We start from the raw sequence: 20178 nt of genomic DNA, 5'->3' as shown, positions 1-20178 counted from the left end.
CACTCCATAGTGAGAATGCCCACTTTTCCATGTCTTTTCAAGTTTTGGCAAGTAGAACATAACTTTTTTGTCTAGTATTGAGACATACAATGATGTACATACATTTATGGCAAAATTCACATAATTTTTTTTTGGTGTAAACTGCTTAAGAAATGTGGGCCACAGTTTCTAGCTTCTATAAATGTAATATACATTTATAGCTGCCAAAGAAATTATTGAGTTTTCTTTTACCATTCCCTTTTGAGTTTAACCCCTTGCTGACGAAGCATTTATTTTTATTTTTTAGTTTTTTACTTCCTGCCTTCTCGAAGCCATAACACCATATTCTGACTACATAAACTTTTTATATGTATATCTACAGAGCTGTGTGAAGGCTCATTGTGTGTGGGGCAATCTGTAGTTTTTATTGATACTATTCTCGAGTGTGTATGAATTTTGATCACTTTTTATAAAAAAATAAAAAAATGTGGGGGAGGTAAAGCAGCATAAAACAACAGGCATTTGGTGATTTAGATTTTTTTTTTGTATTACAGAATTCACCGCACGGAATAGAACGTTTATATTTCAATAATTATCAGATTTATTATTGCGTCAATGCTGATGATTGTTATATTTTATTGTTTATTTTTAATATGGTTAAAGAGGGAATTATATTTTTTATATTTTTATAATTATAATTAGATTTTATTTTTTCTATTAAAAAAATAACTTTTTTTTATACTTTCCCTAGAATTAAACATCTGATCATCTGATTGTTTCTCCTATAGACGACAATGAATTATCATTGCAGTTTATTGGGGATTTTTTATGTTCCTATCAAATTGGTAGATGTTGAGAAGGTGATAAAGAATAAAAAAAAATGGATCATACCGTCAAAAACTGTACCTAAACCTGATGCTTTCTGGTCTAAAGCTGTATGCTAGGTCTTTCCTTACGTCAGCCAAATACGTTGATTTAATTCGGATTGGCAGGCCATCCAATGTGTATATAGGCCTTAGGGCTCTTTCACACCTGCGTTATAGTCTTCCGGCATAGAGTTCCGTCGTCGGGGCTCTATGCCGGAAGAATACTGATCAGGATTTTCCTAATGCATTCTGAATGGACAGTCCGTCCTTCAGGATGCATCAGGATGTCTTCCGTTCCGGAACGGAACGTTTTTTGGCCGCAGCAAATAGCGCAGCATGCTGCGCTTTTTGCTCCGGCCAAAAATCCGGAACACTTGCCGCAAGGCCAGATCCGGAATGAATGCCCATTGAAAGGCATTGATCCGGATCCGGCCTTAAGCTAAACGTCGTTTCGGCGCATTGCCGGATGCGACGTTTAGCTTTTTCTCAATGGTTACCATGGCTGCCGGGACGCTAAAGTCCTGGCAGCCATGGTAAAGTGTAGCGGGGAGCGGGAGCAGCATACTTACCATCCGTGCGGCTCCCGGGGCACTCCAGAGTGACGTCAGGGCGCCCAAAGCGCATGGATCACGTGATCGCATGGACGCGTCATCCATGCGCATGGGGCGCTCTGACGTCATTCTGGAGCGCCCCGGGAGCCGCACGGATGGTAAGTATGCTGCTCCCCCGCTCCCCGCTACTACTATGGCAACCAGGACTTTAATAGCGTCCTGGCTGCCATAGTAACACTGAAAGCATTTTGAAGACGGATCCGTCTTCAAATGCTTTCAGTACACTTGCGTTTTTCCGGATCCGGCGTTTAATTCCGGCAAGTGGAGTACACGCCGGATCCGGACAACGCAAGTGTGAAAGAGGCCTTATGCAGGTCCCCCAACAACAGATATCTAGGGAGAGAAGAGTTGTGCATGAATGTGTTTGTAGGGATCAAGAGTGAAAGCATTCAGCTGACAGTTATCTAATGTGTATGGCTGGCTTAAGACCTTGCAGAACTTGATACAGAGCTTTACATAGGTTTTATTTGCTTAGTGCATAAGTTAAATGGAATTTCTAGCTTCTTTACATGAAGGTGCACTAGATAGTATAAATAGAGAAAGGCTTGATGCTGTGAAGTAACGGTAGTAAAAAACAGATAATATGCTCAAAACAATTATGTGATAAGGAAAAGTTGCATGTAGTATAAGAATTTTATAATTGGATATAAATTTAAACTTTAAAGTATTCAGATTTATGGATATAGATATTTTACATTCGTAAAAGGTATCAGAAATTATGTTGCTCCCGTAGGACTTATGATTATTGTTGGAGATAGACAAGTAGTAAAACACCAGCTGTTCTTAAACTATAACTGCGTTTAAAGATTAAGAAGTTTTAAAGCTTTGGAAATTCTTTTTCTGTTCTTAACTAATTATGTGAAGCACAAAACTCTGCCAAGAGAACATAAATATTTTAGTAAACGTCCCAATTCCATGCATTCAACTTCTCAGATTTGCGCAAAGACTTTCTAAAGCCTCATGCAGATGTCAGTGGAACACGGTCTGTGAGATACTGGACTGGCATTGCAGGAGCGCACAACGTCATTGGTTGCTATGACAGCGTGCGCTCCTGAAATGCCAGTCCGGTATCTCATGGACCGTGTTCCAAGGACGTCTGCATGAGGCTTTAGACTTCTTCATGAATTTACTTGTGGAACCTGGAGATTTTTATTAATTGGCATTTTATGCTATACATGAGTCTTCCATGCTGTCATATGATTCAGGGCTCTGCAATCTGATTAATCAAACTTACTTAGCATTTTATGGTTTATGAAATATAAACATTTTGGTAGCTTGTAGCATGGTGGCTCAGTGGTTAGCACTGGTGCCTTGCAGCTCTGGGGTCCTAGGTTCGAATACGACCAAGGACATCTGCATGAAGTTTGTATGTTCTCCCTGTGTTTGCATGGGAACTTAGATTGTGAGCCCCATTGGGGACATTTGGATGCTAATGTCTCTAAAGTACTGCAAAATATAGTAGCGCTATATAAGTGCATAAAATATTAAGGGGCACAAATGTAAATCAACTCACCTTAATTATAGACCAGTTAGTTTAACTTCTGTTGTGGGAAAAATGTTTGAAGTATGTGACTGTAAATAATATTATAAGTGATAACCAGCATGGGTTTACCAAGGACAGAAGTTGTCAGACTAACCCGATTTGTTTTTATGAGGAGGTGAGTAGTATCCTGGACAGAGGGGTGGCTATGGATGTAGTCTTTCTGGATTTTGCAAAGGCTTTTGATACTGTGCCTCATAGACGCTTAATAAGTAAAGTAAGGTCTATTGGCTTGGAAAGTAAAGTTTTTAATTAGATTGAAAACTGGCTGAGAGTGGTGGTCAATGTTTCCTATTCAGAATGGTCCCAGGTTATAAGTGGTGTACCCCAAGGTTCAGTGCTGGGCCCTTTATTATTTAATTTATTTATTAATTATATTGAGGAGGGCACCATATCTATTTTTACAGATGACACTAAAATGTGTAGAACTGTACGGTCTATGCAAGATGTCCACAAACTTCAAGCTGACTTGAACACTCTGAGTGATTGGGCATCAACTTGGTAAATGAGGTTTAATGTGGACAAATGTAAAGTTATGCATCTTGGTAGTAATAATCTCTGTGCTTCATATGTCCTAGGCGATGTAGCACTGGGAGAGTCACTTATAGAGAAGGATTTGGGTGTCCTTGTGGATGGTAGATAAAATTATAGTATACAATGTCAATCAGCTGCTTCTAAGGCCACCAGGATATTGTCATGCATTAAACAAGGCATGGACTCGCGGGGCAGGGATGTAATATTACCACTTTACAAAGCGTTGGTGCGGCCTCATCTGGAATACGCAGTCCAGTTCTGGACACCAGTACATAGAAAAGATGCATTGCAGCTGTAAAAAGTACAGAGGAGAGCGACTAAAATGATAAGGGGCATGGAGGGTCTTAGTTATGAAGAAAGATTAAAATAATTGAATTTTTTTAGTCTTGAGAAGAGACGTCTAAGGGGGGACATGATTAACCTGTACAAGTATATAAACAGGCCATACAAAAAAATAAGGCGAAAAGCTGTTCCATGTAAAATGTGCTCAAAAGACAAGGGGGTACTGCCTCCGACTGAAGAAGAAAAAGCCCAGTCTCCAGAAGCGTCAAAGCTTTACTGTAAGAACTGTGAATCTGTGGAATAAACTTCCTCAGGACGTGGTCACAGCAGGAACAGTGGACAGTTTCAAAAAGGGTTTAGACGAATAAAAGTAAAAAAACATAAATGCTTATGAAAACGTGTAGAAATCTGAGTCTCACTTCCTTCTGGAATTTGCGTCCCCACCTATTCCTTGGTTGAACTTTGTCTTTTTTCAGCCATATTAACTATGTAACTATGTAACTTGCAGTACAGACCAAAAGTTTGGACACACCTTCTCATTCAAAGAGTTTTCTTTATTTTCATGACTATGAAAATTGTAGATTCACACTGAAGGCCTCAAAACTATGATTTAACACATGCGGAATTATATACATAACAAAAAAGTGTGAAACAACTGAAAATATGTCATATTCTGGGTTCTTCAAAGTAGCCAGCTGATTACTGCTTTGCACACTCTTGGCATTCTCTTGATGAGCTTCAAGAGGTAGTCACCTGAAATGGTCTTCCAACAGTCTTGAAGGAGTTCCCAGAGATGCTTAGCACTTGTTGGCCCTTTTGCCTCTACTCTGTGGTCAAGCTCACCCCAAACCATCTCAATTGGGATCAGGTCCGGTGACTGTGGAGGCCAGGTCATCTGGCGTAGCACCCCATCACTCTCCTTCATGGTCAAATAGCCCTTACATAGCCTGGAGGTGTGTTTGGGGTCATTGTCCTGTTGAAACATAAATGATGGTCCAACTAAACGCAAACCGGATGGAATAGCATGCCACTGCAAGATGCTGTGGTAGCCATGCTGGTTCAGTATGCCTTCAATTTTGAATAAATCTCCAACAGTGTCACCAGCAAAGCACCCCCACACCATCACACCTCCTCCTCCATGCTTCACGGTGGGAACCAGGCATGTAGAGTCCATCCGTTCACCTTTTCTGCGTCGCACAAAGACACGCTGGTTGGAACCAAAGATCTTAAATTTGGACTCATCAGACCAAAGCACAAATTTCCACTGGTCTAATGTCCATTCCTTGTGTTCTTTAGCCCAAACAAGTCTCTTCTGCTTGTTGCCTGTCCTTAGCAGTGGTTTTCTAGAAGATATTCTACCATGAAGGCCTGATTCACACAGTCTCCTCTTAACAGTTGTTCTAGAGATGTGTCTGCTGCTAGAACTCTGTGTGGCATTGACCTGGTCTCTAAACTGAGCTGCTGTTAACCTGCGATTTCTGAAGCTGGTGACTCGGATGAACTTATCTTCCGCAGCAGAGGTGACTCTTGGTCTTCCTTTCCTGGGGCGGTCCGCATGTGAGCCAGTTTCTTTGTAGCGCTTGATGGTTTTTGTGACTGCACTTGGGGACACTTTCAAAGTTTTCCCAATTTTTCGGACTGACTGACCTTCATTTCGTAAAGTAATGATGGCCACTCGTTTTTCTTTACTTAGCTGCTTTTTTCTTGCCATAATACAAATTCTAACAGTCTATTCAGTAGGACTATCAGCTGTGTATCCACCTGACTTCTCCACAACGCAACTGATGGTCCCAACCCCATTTATAAGGCAAGAAATCCCACTTATTAAACCTGACAGGGCACACCTGTGAAGTGAAAACCATGAAAGTCATGAAAATAAAGAAAACTTTTTGAATGAGAAGGTGTGTCCAAACTTTTGGTCTGTACTGTATATCTGACTAATTTTCGAGGATTGTAAATATTTTTTAGGATGCATACTGTAGGTGCCAGATTTTTTTTTCTGATATTCTCCTTCCTCCTTTCTCATACACCATCAACCTAATACTGTGGTTTGACATACAGGGAGACCACAGAAGCTTCTTGCTATGGTAGATCAATGCAATGTCAGTTTTGAACACAGGAGTAGAGATGAGCAAATCTTTAGCACATTTGTATTACATTTTGAGTGAGGGCTCCATCAGGCTCTATGATGGACATTTACTTTTCAATGCCCTTGTTGGCACTGCCACTGTACCCATGAGATCAGTAGCATGAGCGTGACTGATGAAACTAATCCTGTTTTAGAAGTTGGACCCCTTAAATAGCATATAAGCATTGAGATAAAAGGTAGGGAGCTCCCTTTGTATGCCCAATGGCCTCTCACATTACAAAAAAAGTGCAGATAGGTTGTCATGGCAGCCAGCAGCCTAACAAGGACCCCAGGTCTACCATCTTAGTATAGCTACTGTAATAGGCAGGGTTTAAAGGGGTGCCTGTTAGGCCTGTTTCACACTAGTGCTAAAATGTTCATCGTATCAGCATAGCTGGATGCTTCCTTTCCCCGCTGGAGCCCATTGACTATAATGGGATCCGGCAGGGATCTGGTCTTTTTCCTTCACTTTCTCTGCTGGAACAGCCGGCTGGAAAATTGTAACTCTAGTGTGAAACTAGCTTTAGTATTACACTGACAGGCATAATACACTACAATACAGAAGAATTGCAGTATATTATGTCAGAGATCAAGTCCCCTAGTGGGATAAAAAAAAAAAAAAAAAAAAAAAAAAAAAATGTTTACTAAAATGTTCAGAAATAAACAAAAAAAAATCCAATTGTTATTGCAAAGGTGTTCTCTCTTAACATAAATACATAAGGACCTGTAGGGATTCCATTTCCCAGTCTGCAGGGTTTGTACATAGTACAATGCAAAGTGCCTGCAGCTTATTAGTAACAATTTGTTGGCTATAGTACATTTCTATAATGAACATATAATAAGAATGTGTACACAGCATAAACAGATGTATTGCACTTTTATATTTCCCTTACAGGATACTTTATCTTGTTCTTCATGGCCAGCCTCACCTGGCCTCCGATGGGAAAAACGGTGGTGTGATCTTCGGCTAATCCCACTGCTGAATTCAAGACTATCACAGCATATAACAGGAACAGATTTATGCAGGTAAAAAAACACAGTTCTCCAACTTTATATAAATGTATAAACTCAGCACTCGGGGAAATGATGCTGTGATATTTTCTTGGGAATATAATTAAGTGTGTACGAGTGTTTCCAGTTTACTATAGCAAAACTAATTTCAAAACTGTCTGGGATCATTTGGATTTTTATTGATGAGCCTTAGTAAAATGAACTTTTAAATGATATCTGGTTAGACATTTACTGTAATTCTAACCCCATAGAGTAAAATAATTATATTTCATATTTACATTTGCTGACAGACATATACTCCTAAGTTATAGTCAGAAGATACAGTTGCAGAAACAACATATATAAAACACATATCCACACTGGCACAAAACAAGACTCACTGAAAAACTCACTGGTACATAGATGAAAGAAACAGAGGGCCATGGAAGGAGAAGATGATCCTGAAATCAAGTGGATGGCAGGTGTATGCCAAACAGGAAAACAGCACATAAATGACAATGGACAAATCCCAGAATACAGCATAAAGTACTAAATATCAGGAAGAGAATGCGCCTAGCCAACACATTGTCCTCCAACCACAATGAAGTAAGGCCTTGGTACTGTATATAAAGGCTTAGCAATCAGCGTCTTCACTCTAATCAATTAGGCAAAGTTAGGCGATAACTAAACCCAGATTCCAATGCAAGGCAGTTGCATAGCGACTGCCAAAGCAAGGTTAGTACTTGGGTGAACATGACACAACAAAAGAATCCTGCTGCTCGCAACACACAGGGGCAAGTCAAATTGTCTCTTGAATGAACATTTGCACAATGACTGTTCATCAATAGTTTTATGGATTGGGTTTCCATGACTGACCAACCATATGAAATACTTAGATTACTAAACACAATTTCATCATGCACTAACTGTAAGGCTTGGGGAAGGAGGAATTGTTGTCAAAATGAACATATCTGCTACACTATCAACATAACTCTTCTATTTTACTATTTTACTATGCCATATTTTTATTATTTATTTTTATTAATTTTTTGCTTTCCTAACAGAACAGTGATAATAAGGAATAAAAAGTACAGTAGTATTGAATTTTTTAACCATCTTTGACAGCAAAAGGTCAATTTCTAGATTAGTAAAAGGAAATATAAGTAGTGGCAGCAGTAAGCATAGTAGTATCAGTAGTAGTAGTAGTAGTATTAGCACTAGAAAGACCAAGTCACAAGAGAACAAAAAGACTAGAGATGAGCAAATTCTTCAAAAATTCGATTTGCCGATTCGCCAAATTTTTCAGGGAAAAATTTAGTTTGATCCAAATATATTTGCGACCAATTTTGTTAAAAAACGGCTATTTCCTGGCTGCTGAGAGCCTTTATAGTGGTGTAAAACACTGCCTTGCAGTAACACGCATAGGGAGTCTGCTTTGGTAGTGAAATAATACTGTGAGTCCATATGACATGGAGATGACAGGCATCGCTCTTAGAATCACTGCACACTTCACTTATTTGGGCAGTCACGGGGCCAAAACTGACCAACTAACTCAAGTATGAACTCAGCCTTACAGGTCGATGTCAGCGCCAAGAAGAAATGCACTCCTTTTACAAAGTCGTCAGCTGATTCCACATAGATGTCGATATAACATATGGGCTTTATAACATATAAATGCACCACTGAACAGCAAATATATTTTTATTTTGCCATTATTACAAGACAAAAAGGGCTTTAGAACATATAACTGCACCACTGAATGGCAAATATATTTTTCTTTTGCCACTAATACACGGCAAACTGGCTTCAGAAAATATCACTGCACCACAGAACGGCAATTAGGCCCAAATTTTTTTTTCCACTATTACACAAAAGGCTTTTCAACAGATAAGTGCAATGCTGAATGGAGAATATATATTTATTTTGCCACTAATACACGGCATACGGGGCTTTAGAATATATCACTGCACCGCTGAGCGGCAAAGATATTTTTCGATTTTCCACTAATACACGCAAAAAAGGGGCTTTAAAACGGATAACTGCACCGCTGAGCGGCACTTATATTTTTTATTTTTCCATTAATACAAGAATAACAAGCTTTATAACAGATAACTGCTCCACAAAGATATTTTTCCTTTTTCCACTAATACATGCAAAAAAGGGCTTTAAAACAGATAACTGCACCGCTGAGCGGCAAATATATACCGTATTTTTCGCCCTATAAGACGCACCGGCCCATAAGACGCACCTAGGTTTTTGGGGAGGAAAATAAGAAAAAAATTATTTTTAGCTTTTGGTGGGTTTGGAACTAATGGTGGTCTGTGGGTGGCACTATTACTGGGGATCTGTGAAGGACACCGTTATGGGGGGGATCTGTGGATGACGGACACTGTTATGGGGGGGGATCTGTGGATGACGGACACTGTTATGGGGGGGATCTGTGGATGACGGACACTGTTATGGGGGGATCTGTGGATGACGGACACTGTTATGGGGGGATCTGTGGATGACGGACACTGTTATGGGGGGGATCTGTGGATGACGGACACTGTTATGGGGGAGATCTGTGGATGACGGACACTGTTATGGGGGGGATCTGTTGATGACTGACACTGTTATGGGGGGGGATCTGTGGATGACTGACACACTGTTACAGGGGGGGGGATCTGTGGATGGCACTGTTATAGGGGGGGATCTGTGGATGGCACTGTTACAGGGGGGGGGATCTGTGGATGGCACTGTTACAGGGTGGGGGATCTGTGGATGGCACTGTTACAGGGGGGGGGATCTGTGGATGGCACTGTTACAGGGGGGATCTGTGGATGGCACTGTTACAGGGGGGATCTGTGGATGGCACTGTTATATATGTGCCATCCACAGCCCCCCAGCCCAAAACTGTGGCATCCACAGACCCCCCCCCCCCCTAACTGTGCCATCTACAGATCAGCTCACCCACCCGCCGCCGCCCCCGCCGCTAATATTACATGTCTTATTCGATTAAAATGTATTAGATATGCCCCCTCACTCCTATATTGCTAATTGTACCTTACATCCTATTCCTAGCTTCTGTAATGCAGGCCGGGCGGCCGGCGCGTCACTCGCTGACGTCACTTGCCTGCGCCGCCTGCTTCATTCATAAAGTAGGCGGCGCAGGCACGTGACATCAGGGAGTCACGCTGCCGCCCGCCCGTCCTGCATTACAGAAGCTAGGAATAGGATTTAAGGTACAATTAGCAATATAGGAGTGAGGGGGCATATCTAATACATTTTAATCGAATAAGACATTTAATATTAGTATATCGGAGCGGCGGGGCGGGGCTATAGTACATTGATTGCACCGCCCCGCCGCTATTCCCGGCCCCCAGCTCCTCCTCCAGTCCCTCCCCCGGCCCCAGCGTACGCTACATCGCATCCAGCGATGTCAAATTGTCCGCATTCGCCCCATAAGACGCAGGGACATTTCCCCCCGATTTTTGGGGGGGAAAAAGTGCGTCTTATGGGGCGAAAAATACGGTATTTTCTTTTTCCATTAATACACAAAAAAAAGGGCTTCAGAATAGATAACGGCACCGCTGAACGGCAAATATAATTTACTTTTGCCACTAATATATGACAAAAAGGGCTGTCATTTTTGCACTTCACCACACAATGGCTAATAAGCCCTTTTTTCCCCCACTATTACAAGCCCAAAAATGCTTTAGAACATATAAATGCACCACAAAAGGGAAAATAAAATGTAGAAATGTTTCCTTGTAATAACCCCATTTAATGCCTGTATCAAAAAGCACTTGCACACTAATAAGAACAGTTTGCTAGAATTACAGAGCTGTATAATAGCAATTTGGATCCCCAGTCAGTGCTGCAAGGTGAAATAGGAATGTTCCTATGGCCGTAACCCCACCTACTGAACCCTGTTCAACAGAAATGCTGGTGGAATGATTCCTCCTTATCCTTTCTCTACACCTTGAATAATCTTTCCCTGCACTTGTAAATAATTTTTTTTTTTCACCACAATTAAGTCTTTCCTATCACTGTCCCTAGCACCTGCAGACACCTCTCTCCCTGCACTAAGTACGCTGGTGAACTACAGAATCTAAGATGGCTGCCGCTATTTATAGGGCTGTGACATCACAGGGCTGGCTGCTAATTGGCTGCATGCATGGCATTATGGGTGATCCCGCCTTCCCAGAGTTCCTTGCCCTATATCCTCACAGGTGCAGCAGCCAGTTTAGGAAAAAATTTGATTTGGTGCGAATCTAATTTTTCCTGAAATTCGTATCGAATTCCACTTTGTCAGCTTCGATTCACTTATCTCTAAAAAAGACCATACTAATGTTTTTGTTTCCTGGAACTATATATTATATGATATCATCAGTGTCCAAAGAAAAAGAAAAGAAAGTAATTTGGGTAAAATAGCTAGGAAAATACACTTAAAGTAGGCAATAAGCTGCATTTTACCGACATTTAAATAAGAATACTTTGAAGCACTAGCAAAATGAACCTACCTCATTCAGATGTGAAAATTAAATTTGACTTTGAGTTTTCCTTTATGCAAATGTATTTGACCATTAAAAGGGTTCCTGAACCCGGACATATCCCCATTTTCACCCAGGCAGCCCCCTGACGAGCATCAAAGCAGTTCATGCTCCGATGCTCTCCTTTGCCCTGCGCTAAATCGTGCAGGGCAAAAGAATTTTCCGGAGTTCCGGTGACGTACAGAGTTCTCCATTGAGCTGACAGGAAGCCCGGTGACATCACCGGCACTTATGGGCTGGCTTTAGCGCTGCCCTAGCCTGTAAAACGGCACAAAACAAAAAAGCCCTTTCTCTGCACGATCTAGAGCAGGGCAAGGGAGCGCATCAGAGCATGAGATTCTCCGATGCTAACATCAGGGGTTCTGACTGGGTGAAATTATGCTCTGAACCCAGACAATCCCTTTAACTGTGACTATTACATATCATTAGTTTTGGGAGGTATAAATTGTCTTTATGTGTTTGAATAAATAAAAAATAAAAATAATGTAATTTTCCATTGTGGTTTTTTCATGCAGTTTGAGATTTTTTTTTGTCATGGCTAATGATTCCATGGTGATTTACCTCCTTTTAGACTTGCAGAAATGTGGATTCTCTGTGGTTCTGAACTGCAAAAACGAATTATTATGTAAAGAAAAATATGGAAAATATGTTATCTCAAAGTAAAGCAAGGTTACAGAATAGCCATATGTTGTGTATTTATTAGCATGGATTCCCTTGATAAAAAGCTTAAAACAGGAACACCTGGCTACATTACTTACAATTCTACAGACACTAATAACAAAAGAGGCCACACACGACTACCTAGCATAAATATAAAGGAGTCATTACGTTCAAATTAGCATATTGTTAAGCAATAAACCAGCAATAACTATGTCGACCTCAGCAGAAAAATCTTATGATTAACAACAATGACATTCATTTAGCAGTCATATAAAAGATATAATATACAACTTCTACAATAAACAAAGCTAATACCTGAGGTTTTCTTTAACAGTCTACATTTTTACAAAGCCCACCTTTAAAGGGCTTCTGTCACCCCACTAAAGTGATTTTTTTTTTTTTTGGGCTGGTGAAATTAATTATATTGCGATATATCACAATATAATTGTGTCACTTACTTTGATCCAGCAGTTTCTTCCAAAAACGAAGTTTTATCATATGTAAATTAGGTCTCTAACAGCAAGTAGGGCGGCTACTTGCTGCTAGCTGCTGCAGAAATCCGCCCCCTCGCCGTGTTGATTGACAGGGCCAGCCGGGATCTCCTCCTCCGGCCAGCCCTGTCGGCATTTCAAAAATCGCGCGCCTCTGTGGGTTCGGCGCAGGCGCTCTGAGATGAGGAGGCTCGTCTCCTCAGCACTCCCTCAGTGCGCCTGCGCCGATGACGTCTTCTATTTCGGTGATGTCATCGGCGCAGGCGCACTGAGGGAGTGCTGAGGAGACGAGCCTCCTCATCTCAGAGCGCCTGCGCCGAACCCACAGAGGCACGCGATTTTTGAAATGCCGACAGGGCTGGCCGGAGGAGGAGATCCCGGCTGGCCCTGTCAATCAACACTGCGAGGGGGCGGATTTCTGCAGCAGCTAGCAGCAAGTAGCCGCCCTACTTGCTGTTAGAGACCTAATTTACATATGATAAAACTTCGTTTTTGGAAGAAACTGCTGGATCAAAGTAAGTGACACAATTATATTGTGATATATCGCAATATAATTAATTTCACCAGCCCAAAAAAAATAAATCACTTTAGTGGGGTGACAGAAGCCCTTTAATATTTTTGGTTCCTAAGACTCAGTTTTTTCAAATAATTTCTACATTGCAAAGTAATATAAAATATGTTTTTCATTTTTGATGATGGCAACACATTAAGAATTTTTACAATTAGGTTAAACTTACATAAGGTTCTGGTGTGTGTCCCCTTCACCTCTTTGACTTGAAATATATTTAGGATAAAAAGTCCAGCTCAGATTTTTCTCAAGTTAATATCAGTGTAGCTAACAAGAAAGACCCTGTAATGCAGAAATACCATATTACATGATGGTCATTCAAATGGGACAGGTCTGCCAGGATGAGAAGCATCTCCCCTTTCTCCCAACAAAGAGAGTGATTACAATTAAGGGGTTTTCTACAGAGAGTGTTTATTAATGGTACAGATTGGGTTACAGTTAACTTGTAAATGCCTGAAAGAGTAGAACCTCAGGGAATTTGGGGAAGCTTGAAGCTTGGGCAGAGATATTGCAAATCAAGTTCAAGTTGTTATGCACTTGGGTTGAGGAAACTAAATTACATACTGTGGGGATTCACTCTGGTAGTTAGGATAAGCGGGCGCAGTACAGAGGCAAAATACAAGTTTGTAATTCAAACTTCAGTGTTTATTCACACATGATGCCAAAAACAAAACATCACTTTTTCAGTGTTGGTGTTACTTCACACCCAATGGCAAGTTAATAAAATAAAAGTCACCTGGGTGAAAGTTCTGCCTCAGAAAGTTAAAATACAGGCTTTAGGCGGCATGTTCCCCTGACACACGGGTCTCCGCTCTCCAGCCCAGCACAGGCCTCAGATCCAAGCACACAGAACTCCTTTAGGGAATAACTCCTTTAGGGAATAACAGTTTAGGGAATAAGATCAATGAACTTGAGGCCATAATGGCATCTGAGATTATAGATGTAGTGGCTGTTACTGAGACGTGGTTCAAGGGGAGTAATGACTGGGATATAACAATACCAGTGTTCTCTCTATACAGGAAAGACAGAGAAGGCAAGAAGGGGGAGGGGTGGCCCTGTATTTGAAAGATAGCATAAAATATAATTTAATGCAAGTTAGCTAGAACAATTTAGAGTCAGTTTAGGTTACCTTGCAGCTAATCATAAGGTAACTCGTGTAGGTGTGATATATAGACCACCTAGCCAAGTCAAAGAATTAGATGATCTACTAGTTGAGTAAATAGCTAAAATGACATTGAAGGGGGGAGTTATCATTATGGGAGACTTCAATTTTTCTGATGTAAACTGGAAATCCAAAATAGCTAGTTCTGCCAGGAATACAGATATTCTAAATTCCCTACTGGGATTATCTCTACAGCAAGTAATTGAGGAGCCAACCTGGAAGGAGGACATTTTAGATTTAGTATTTACTAATGGGAATTTGGTATATGATATTACTGTAGGGGAAATCTTGGGATCTAGTGATCACCAGTCAGTGTGGTTTACTATAAGTACAGTGACTGAGTCACACCACACAAAAACAAAAGTTTTAGATTTTAGAAAAACAGACTTTTCTCAAATAAGATTAGTGGTATACGAGTCCCTATCAGATTGGAACAGTTTCATTGAAGTCCAGGAGAAATGGGACTACTTAAAAGTGGCACTATTGAAAGCAACAGAAAATTACATTAGGCTTGTCAGTAAAAGCAAAAAAGGAAGAGACCACTGTGGTACTCAGCAGAAGTGGCCAAAATCATTAAAAACAAAAAGATAGCATTCAGGAATTATATATTTTTTTTAAACGAGGATGACAGGCAAATTTATAAGATTAGGCAGAGAGAGGCCAAACAAGTTATAAGAGCTTCTAAAGCACAGGCAGAAGAGAAATTAGCTCAGTCAGGGAAAAAAGGCGATAAGGCATTTTTCAGATACATAAATAAAAAAAGGAAACTAAAACAAGGAATTACCAAATTAAAAACAAAAGAAGGAAGGTATATGGAAGAAGATAAAGAACTAGCTGACTGCCTCAATTAATACTTCTGTTCAGTTTTTACAAAGGAAAATGAAGGAAAGGGATCTCAGTTAGGAAAGAAGACTAATGAATCTTTTGATGCATGTGTCTTTACAGAGGAAGAGGTTCTAAGTCAGCTGTCTAAAATTAATACAAATACGTCTTAGGGGCCTGATGGGATACACCCAAAGCTTTTAAAAGAGCTCAACGGTGAACTAGCAAAACCATTAACAGATTTATTTAACCAATCACTGGCAACAGGAGTCGTCCCAGAAGATTGGAAATTAGCAAATGTTGTGCCCATTCACAAGAAAGGTAGTAAGTAGGAATCGGGCAACTATAGGCCAGTAAGCCTGACATCAATAGTGGGGAAATTATTGGAAACCATACTTAAGGAGAGGATTGTGGAACATCTAGAATCCCATGGATTGAAAGATAAAAAACAACATGAGTTTACTTCAGGGAGATCATGTCAAACTAATCTTATTGATTGGGTGACTAAAATAATAGATGGAGGGGGTGCAGTAGACATCGCTTATCTAGACTTTAGTAAGGCTTTTGATACTGTCCCACATAGAAAGCTTATCAATAAATTGCAATCTTTGGGCTTGGACTCCCATATTGCTGAATGGATTAGGCAGTGGCTGAGGGACAGGTAACAGAGGGTTGTAGTCAATGGAGTATATTCAGACCAAGGTCTTGTTACCAGTGGGGTACCTCAGGGATCTGTTCTGGGACTTATATTGTTTAATATCTTTATCAGCAAAATTGCAGAAGGCCTCGATTGTAAGGTGTGTCTTATTGCTGATGACACAAAGATTCATAACAGGGTTGATGTTCCTGGAGGGATACACCAAATGGAAAAGGATTTAGGAAAACTAGAGGAATGGTCAAAAATCTGGCAAATAAAATTGAATGTTGATAAGTGCAAGATAATGCACCTGGGGTGTAAAAACCCAAGAGCAGAATATAAAATCAGTGATACAGTCCTAACCTCAGTATCTGAGGAAAGGGATTTAGGGGCCATTATTTTAGAAGACTTAAAGGTAGACAGACAATGTCATAGAGCAGCAGGAAATGCTAGCAGAATGCTTGGGTGTATAGGGAGAGGCATTATCAGTAGAAAGAGGGAGGTGCTTATGCCGCTCTACAGAGCACTAGTGAGACCTAATTTGGAGTATTGTGCTCAGTGCTGGAGACCATATCTCCAGAAGGATATTGATACTTTGGAGAGAGTTCAGAGAAGAGCTACTAAACTGGTACATTGATTGCAGGATAAAACTTACCAGGAAAGATTAAAGGACCTTAACATGTATAGCTTGGAAGAAAGACAGAGGGTATATGTTAGAAACTTTAAAATACATAAAGGGAATCAACAGGGTAAAAGAGGAGAGAATATTTAAAAGAAGAAAAACTGCTACAAGAGGACATTGTTTTACATTAGAGGGGCAAAGGTTTAAAAGTAATATCAGGAAGTATTACTTTACTGAGAGAGTAGTGGATGCATGGAATAGCCTTCCTGCAGAAGTGGTAGCTGCAAATACAGTGAAGGAGTTTAAGCATGCATGGGATAGGCATGAGGCCATCCTTCATATAAGATAGGGCCAGGGGCTATATTTATAGTATTCAGTATATTGGGCAGACTAGATGGGCCAAATGGTTCTTATCTGCTGACACATTCTATTTTTTATGAGCTCCACTGTCAGACGGAGGTAATCCCTTCCACCTGGCAGTGCTGGCTGGTTTTTATGCCTGGCAAAATCTGGCCTGGAACATGGGGAGTAGTCACCCATCCAGCACATTGACTACTCCCCGTAAGAGCTGTCCTGGATCAGCTATTACAGCCATGCTAAGTTCAAATGTGTCAAACAGCAACTGCTGCTGACACATAAAAACCGGCTCTTATTCCACCGAGGCCAGGAACCTCGGTGACACATACCTTTCATCCACAATGATTCCTTGTACCTTCTTACAATACTAAACAAGTATGTAATAAATGATGAAACACATGGTAAAACTGCCACTGAATAGACCCGAAGACAGTAAATGTAACTTTAGTGACCAGTGCAGGTAGGGTCAGATCCAGGATTTTAACTTGGTGGCTGGAATAATGGTGGCACCCAACAAATTGTGCTTCATTTAGTCATGCCTCCTCACAAATACTGCGCCACAATCAAGACACAAAAACAAAAAAAACATAGAAGCGGCTAATTGCATGCTCAGGGACAGGTATCATTTTTTTAAGTGTGCACTACCATTATACAAGCACCAATATAAATAAATAAATAATACTGCTATACAGTGATCATATAAAAGTTAGGCACCAGGTGCAGTTAGGTTCTCTGCAGTGTATTATCATGCTGCAGACTATAAAAGAGGATACAGCTGTGGTCTACACTTTCACAATATTTTCTTCCAGCTATGACTCATATCTGAAGAGTTTGCTACCCAGATATCTTTTACTGCACACTTTTGCACATCCCCACACTGTTCCCTGAAAAATAATAGTCACTGTCCCAATAAAATCATAGCCCAGATACCATGCTCCTGGATTTATTAGCTCTACCCACTATGCCTCTAAATAAAACAACTCCATACACTGTCCCCTGAATAAAAAAAATGCTTCCACTGTGCCCTTGATTTAAAATACACCAACTTTGCCTCTGATTAAGAAAATGTCCCCAATGTGCCTAATGATTACAAAAATTCCTCCAGTGTGTCACGATTCTGAAAAAAATTCCCTCCTTGCTGCCTGACTTACAAATACATTCCACTATCCCCTTGATTTAAAAATGTCCCATCTATTCCCACCTGATTATAAAAAGAGATGATCCCACTGTGCCTCCTGAATAAATGTGTGTTCTACACGTTGCCTTTATTTAAAAAAAAAATCAAGCTCTTGACTAGAGATGGCCTTGCAGTTTGCGCGGCGGACGTTTTGCGGCGAACTTTGTGTGTTCGCGATTCGGTGAACATGCGAACATATGGAGAAATTTGTGCCCGCCATATTCATTTACATTATTAAGAACTTTGACCCATGACACATCCATCAGGTGGTACAGGACAGCCAATTGAGACATTTCAGCACATGGACATACCCCCTACCTTATAAAAAAAAACTGATCTGGCCGCCACTTTACATTCAGTGTTTTGCCAGTGTAGGGAGAGGTTGCTGTGTGGAGCAGGGACAGGCTGTTAGGGACACCAAACGCTAGCTAATAGGGCCACAAAAGTCATTTTAAGGACTAGTACTGTATAGGTGTGCTATCTATATGTGTGTACACAGGGGGGTACAATATATTTATAATATACTTTTATAATGAGTCAAAACACATAGATCTATATAGTGATCACCTGGAAGTCAGGGGCCTAGGAGCTAGGGGCTTACAAGGGCCATTTTTATATAGGGTAAGGTTCCGGGCCGCTCTTATCAGGGCGGATGGTCTGTGGTTAGGCTATCAGGGCCAGAATAGCACCCCCCTGTAGGGCAATATCAGGGACAGTTCTTTGCCCACTCTGTCCTTCAATACCACATCATCATCTAGCCCAGGGATAGATTTTTTTTGCATGGATTCATGGATGTGCTCTGAACCCCCCGGATTGTGGTAGGACATATGGTTTCTGATTTGGTGCCGCCGAGCACCTGATTTAGTGCCGCCGAGCACTAAAGGATAGATCATCAGTAAAAACAAAGTGCAAAACCCCTTTAACTTTAATAATTACATTTATTTTCATTTTGCGGGATATCTTTTCCATTCACACGTCCGCAAAATGGGTCCGCATCCGTTTTGAAATTTTGAATGTGAATGGACCCTCATAGTAAAATTATTAAAGGTTACGTTTTATCTTTATGTATATTCTAATGGATTGCCTTCCTTGTACAATGTTATAATATACTTTCTATGTTAGAAAGTATATTATAGTGCATTTGTATTTTTCGGCAGTTGTGTGCGGTTCTGCTTCGATTCTGCAGGTATATAGAGGGACAAGCGTTATTGGAACAAATAATTTCTACTGGTGTGATCTACCAGTTGCCCCCCCCCCCCAAAAAAAAAAAAAAAAACGGATTGAAGCGGGGTGTTATATACCAATATACTTTCTTTATAGTGCATTTGGGTACTGTATAGTGCATTTGCGCATGCGCGTACGCGAAAATTACATTGCTGATATTTTGCATTGAAAAAATAATAAATGGAGATCACAAATTCGAATAATACATCTGATATGTCACTGTCCATGTTGTGGGACTATTTGTGCACTTCTAGTAATTATTTCTTGACTGCAAATATGAGCTGAAGGTTTTTCAGGTTCGCCTGGCATTAAAATGAATGGGACCCGCCGCAAACTTGCGGTTCGCGAATTTGATCACGTTCGCTTGTTCGCGAACTGTCCCGGCAGATGTTTGTCCATCATTACTCTTGACACCCCTAAAATACTTAGTACCACCTACTAAATCATCCAAAGGATGAAGTTAATGTGTGCTAAAATGTTATAGCACAACCAATTAAGACAGAAGACACACATGTACAAATATAACATAAATATTTTATTAAGTAATGAATATTACGACAGACCATAGACAATAATATAAAAATTAGTAGCAGCAGTGCAGGCAAGCGCTGCGAAAAGCAGCTCAACGGCCAGACTATGGGTGTATAAAATCATAGGGAGGATTAGGGAAGTAATATATGCTGCATATAGCAGGCAATATGAACCCTCCCCCAACGTATGTACAGGCCTCCAACCCCCACAGATAAACAATCAAAAACTGCAAAAAAGGGGATGAATAACAATAGTAGTACTAGACGTTAAAGCATAAAATACTATAGTATATTACCTAAAGTTGGTAAGAGGCACAGATGGATCAAACCCAGGTCTAGCAGAGAGAGCAACCTGACGCACGTTTCGCTCCTCCGCTTACTCAGGGGGCGTATACATTTGCACCTGCTAACAACCAAAATATACCCTATATAATTAAAAATCTGATGTTATACACCTGGCATC

At 40.6% G+C, this 20178-nt stretch overlaps 1 protein-coding gene across 1 annotated transcript in view; it reads left to right on the top strand.

The window, feature by feature from the left end:
• SNTG1 (syntrophin gamma 1) overlaps positions 1–20178 on the top strand; it is a 367362-nt gene that overhangs the window by 202232 nt on the left and 144952 nt on the right. Inside the window, exon 10 of the mRNA XM_044294730.1 lies at positions 6836–6966. Within this exon, the coding sequence (XP_044150665.1) occupies positions 6836–6966 (131 nt within the window). The remainder of the gene's footprint in view (positions 1–6835; positions 6967–20178) is intronic.

The sequence above is a fragment of the Bufo gargarizans genome, chromosome 5 (assembly GCF_014858855.1).
Source record: "Bufo gargarizans isolate SCDJY-AF-19 chromosome 5, ASM1485885v1, whole genome shotgun sequence".
Taxonomy (NCBI): Eukaryota; Metazoa; Chordata; class Amphibia; order Anura; family Bufonidae; genus Bufo; species Bufo gargarizans.
The sequence above is the reverse complement of the archived record's forward strand: the minus strand, read 5'-3'. Positions and strand labels throughout refer to the sequence as shown.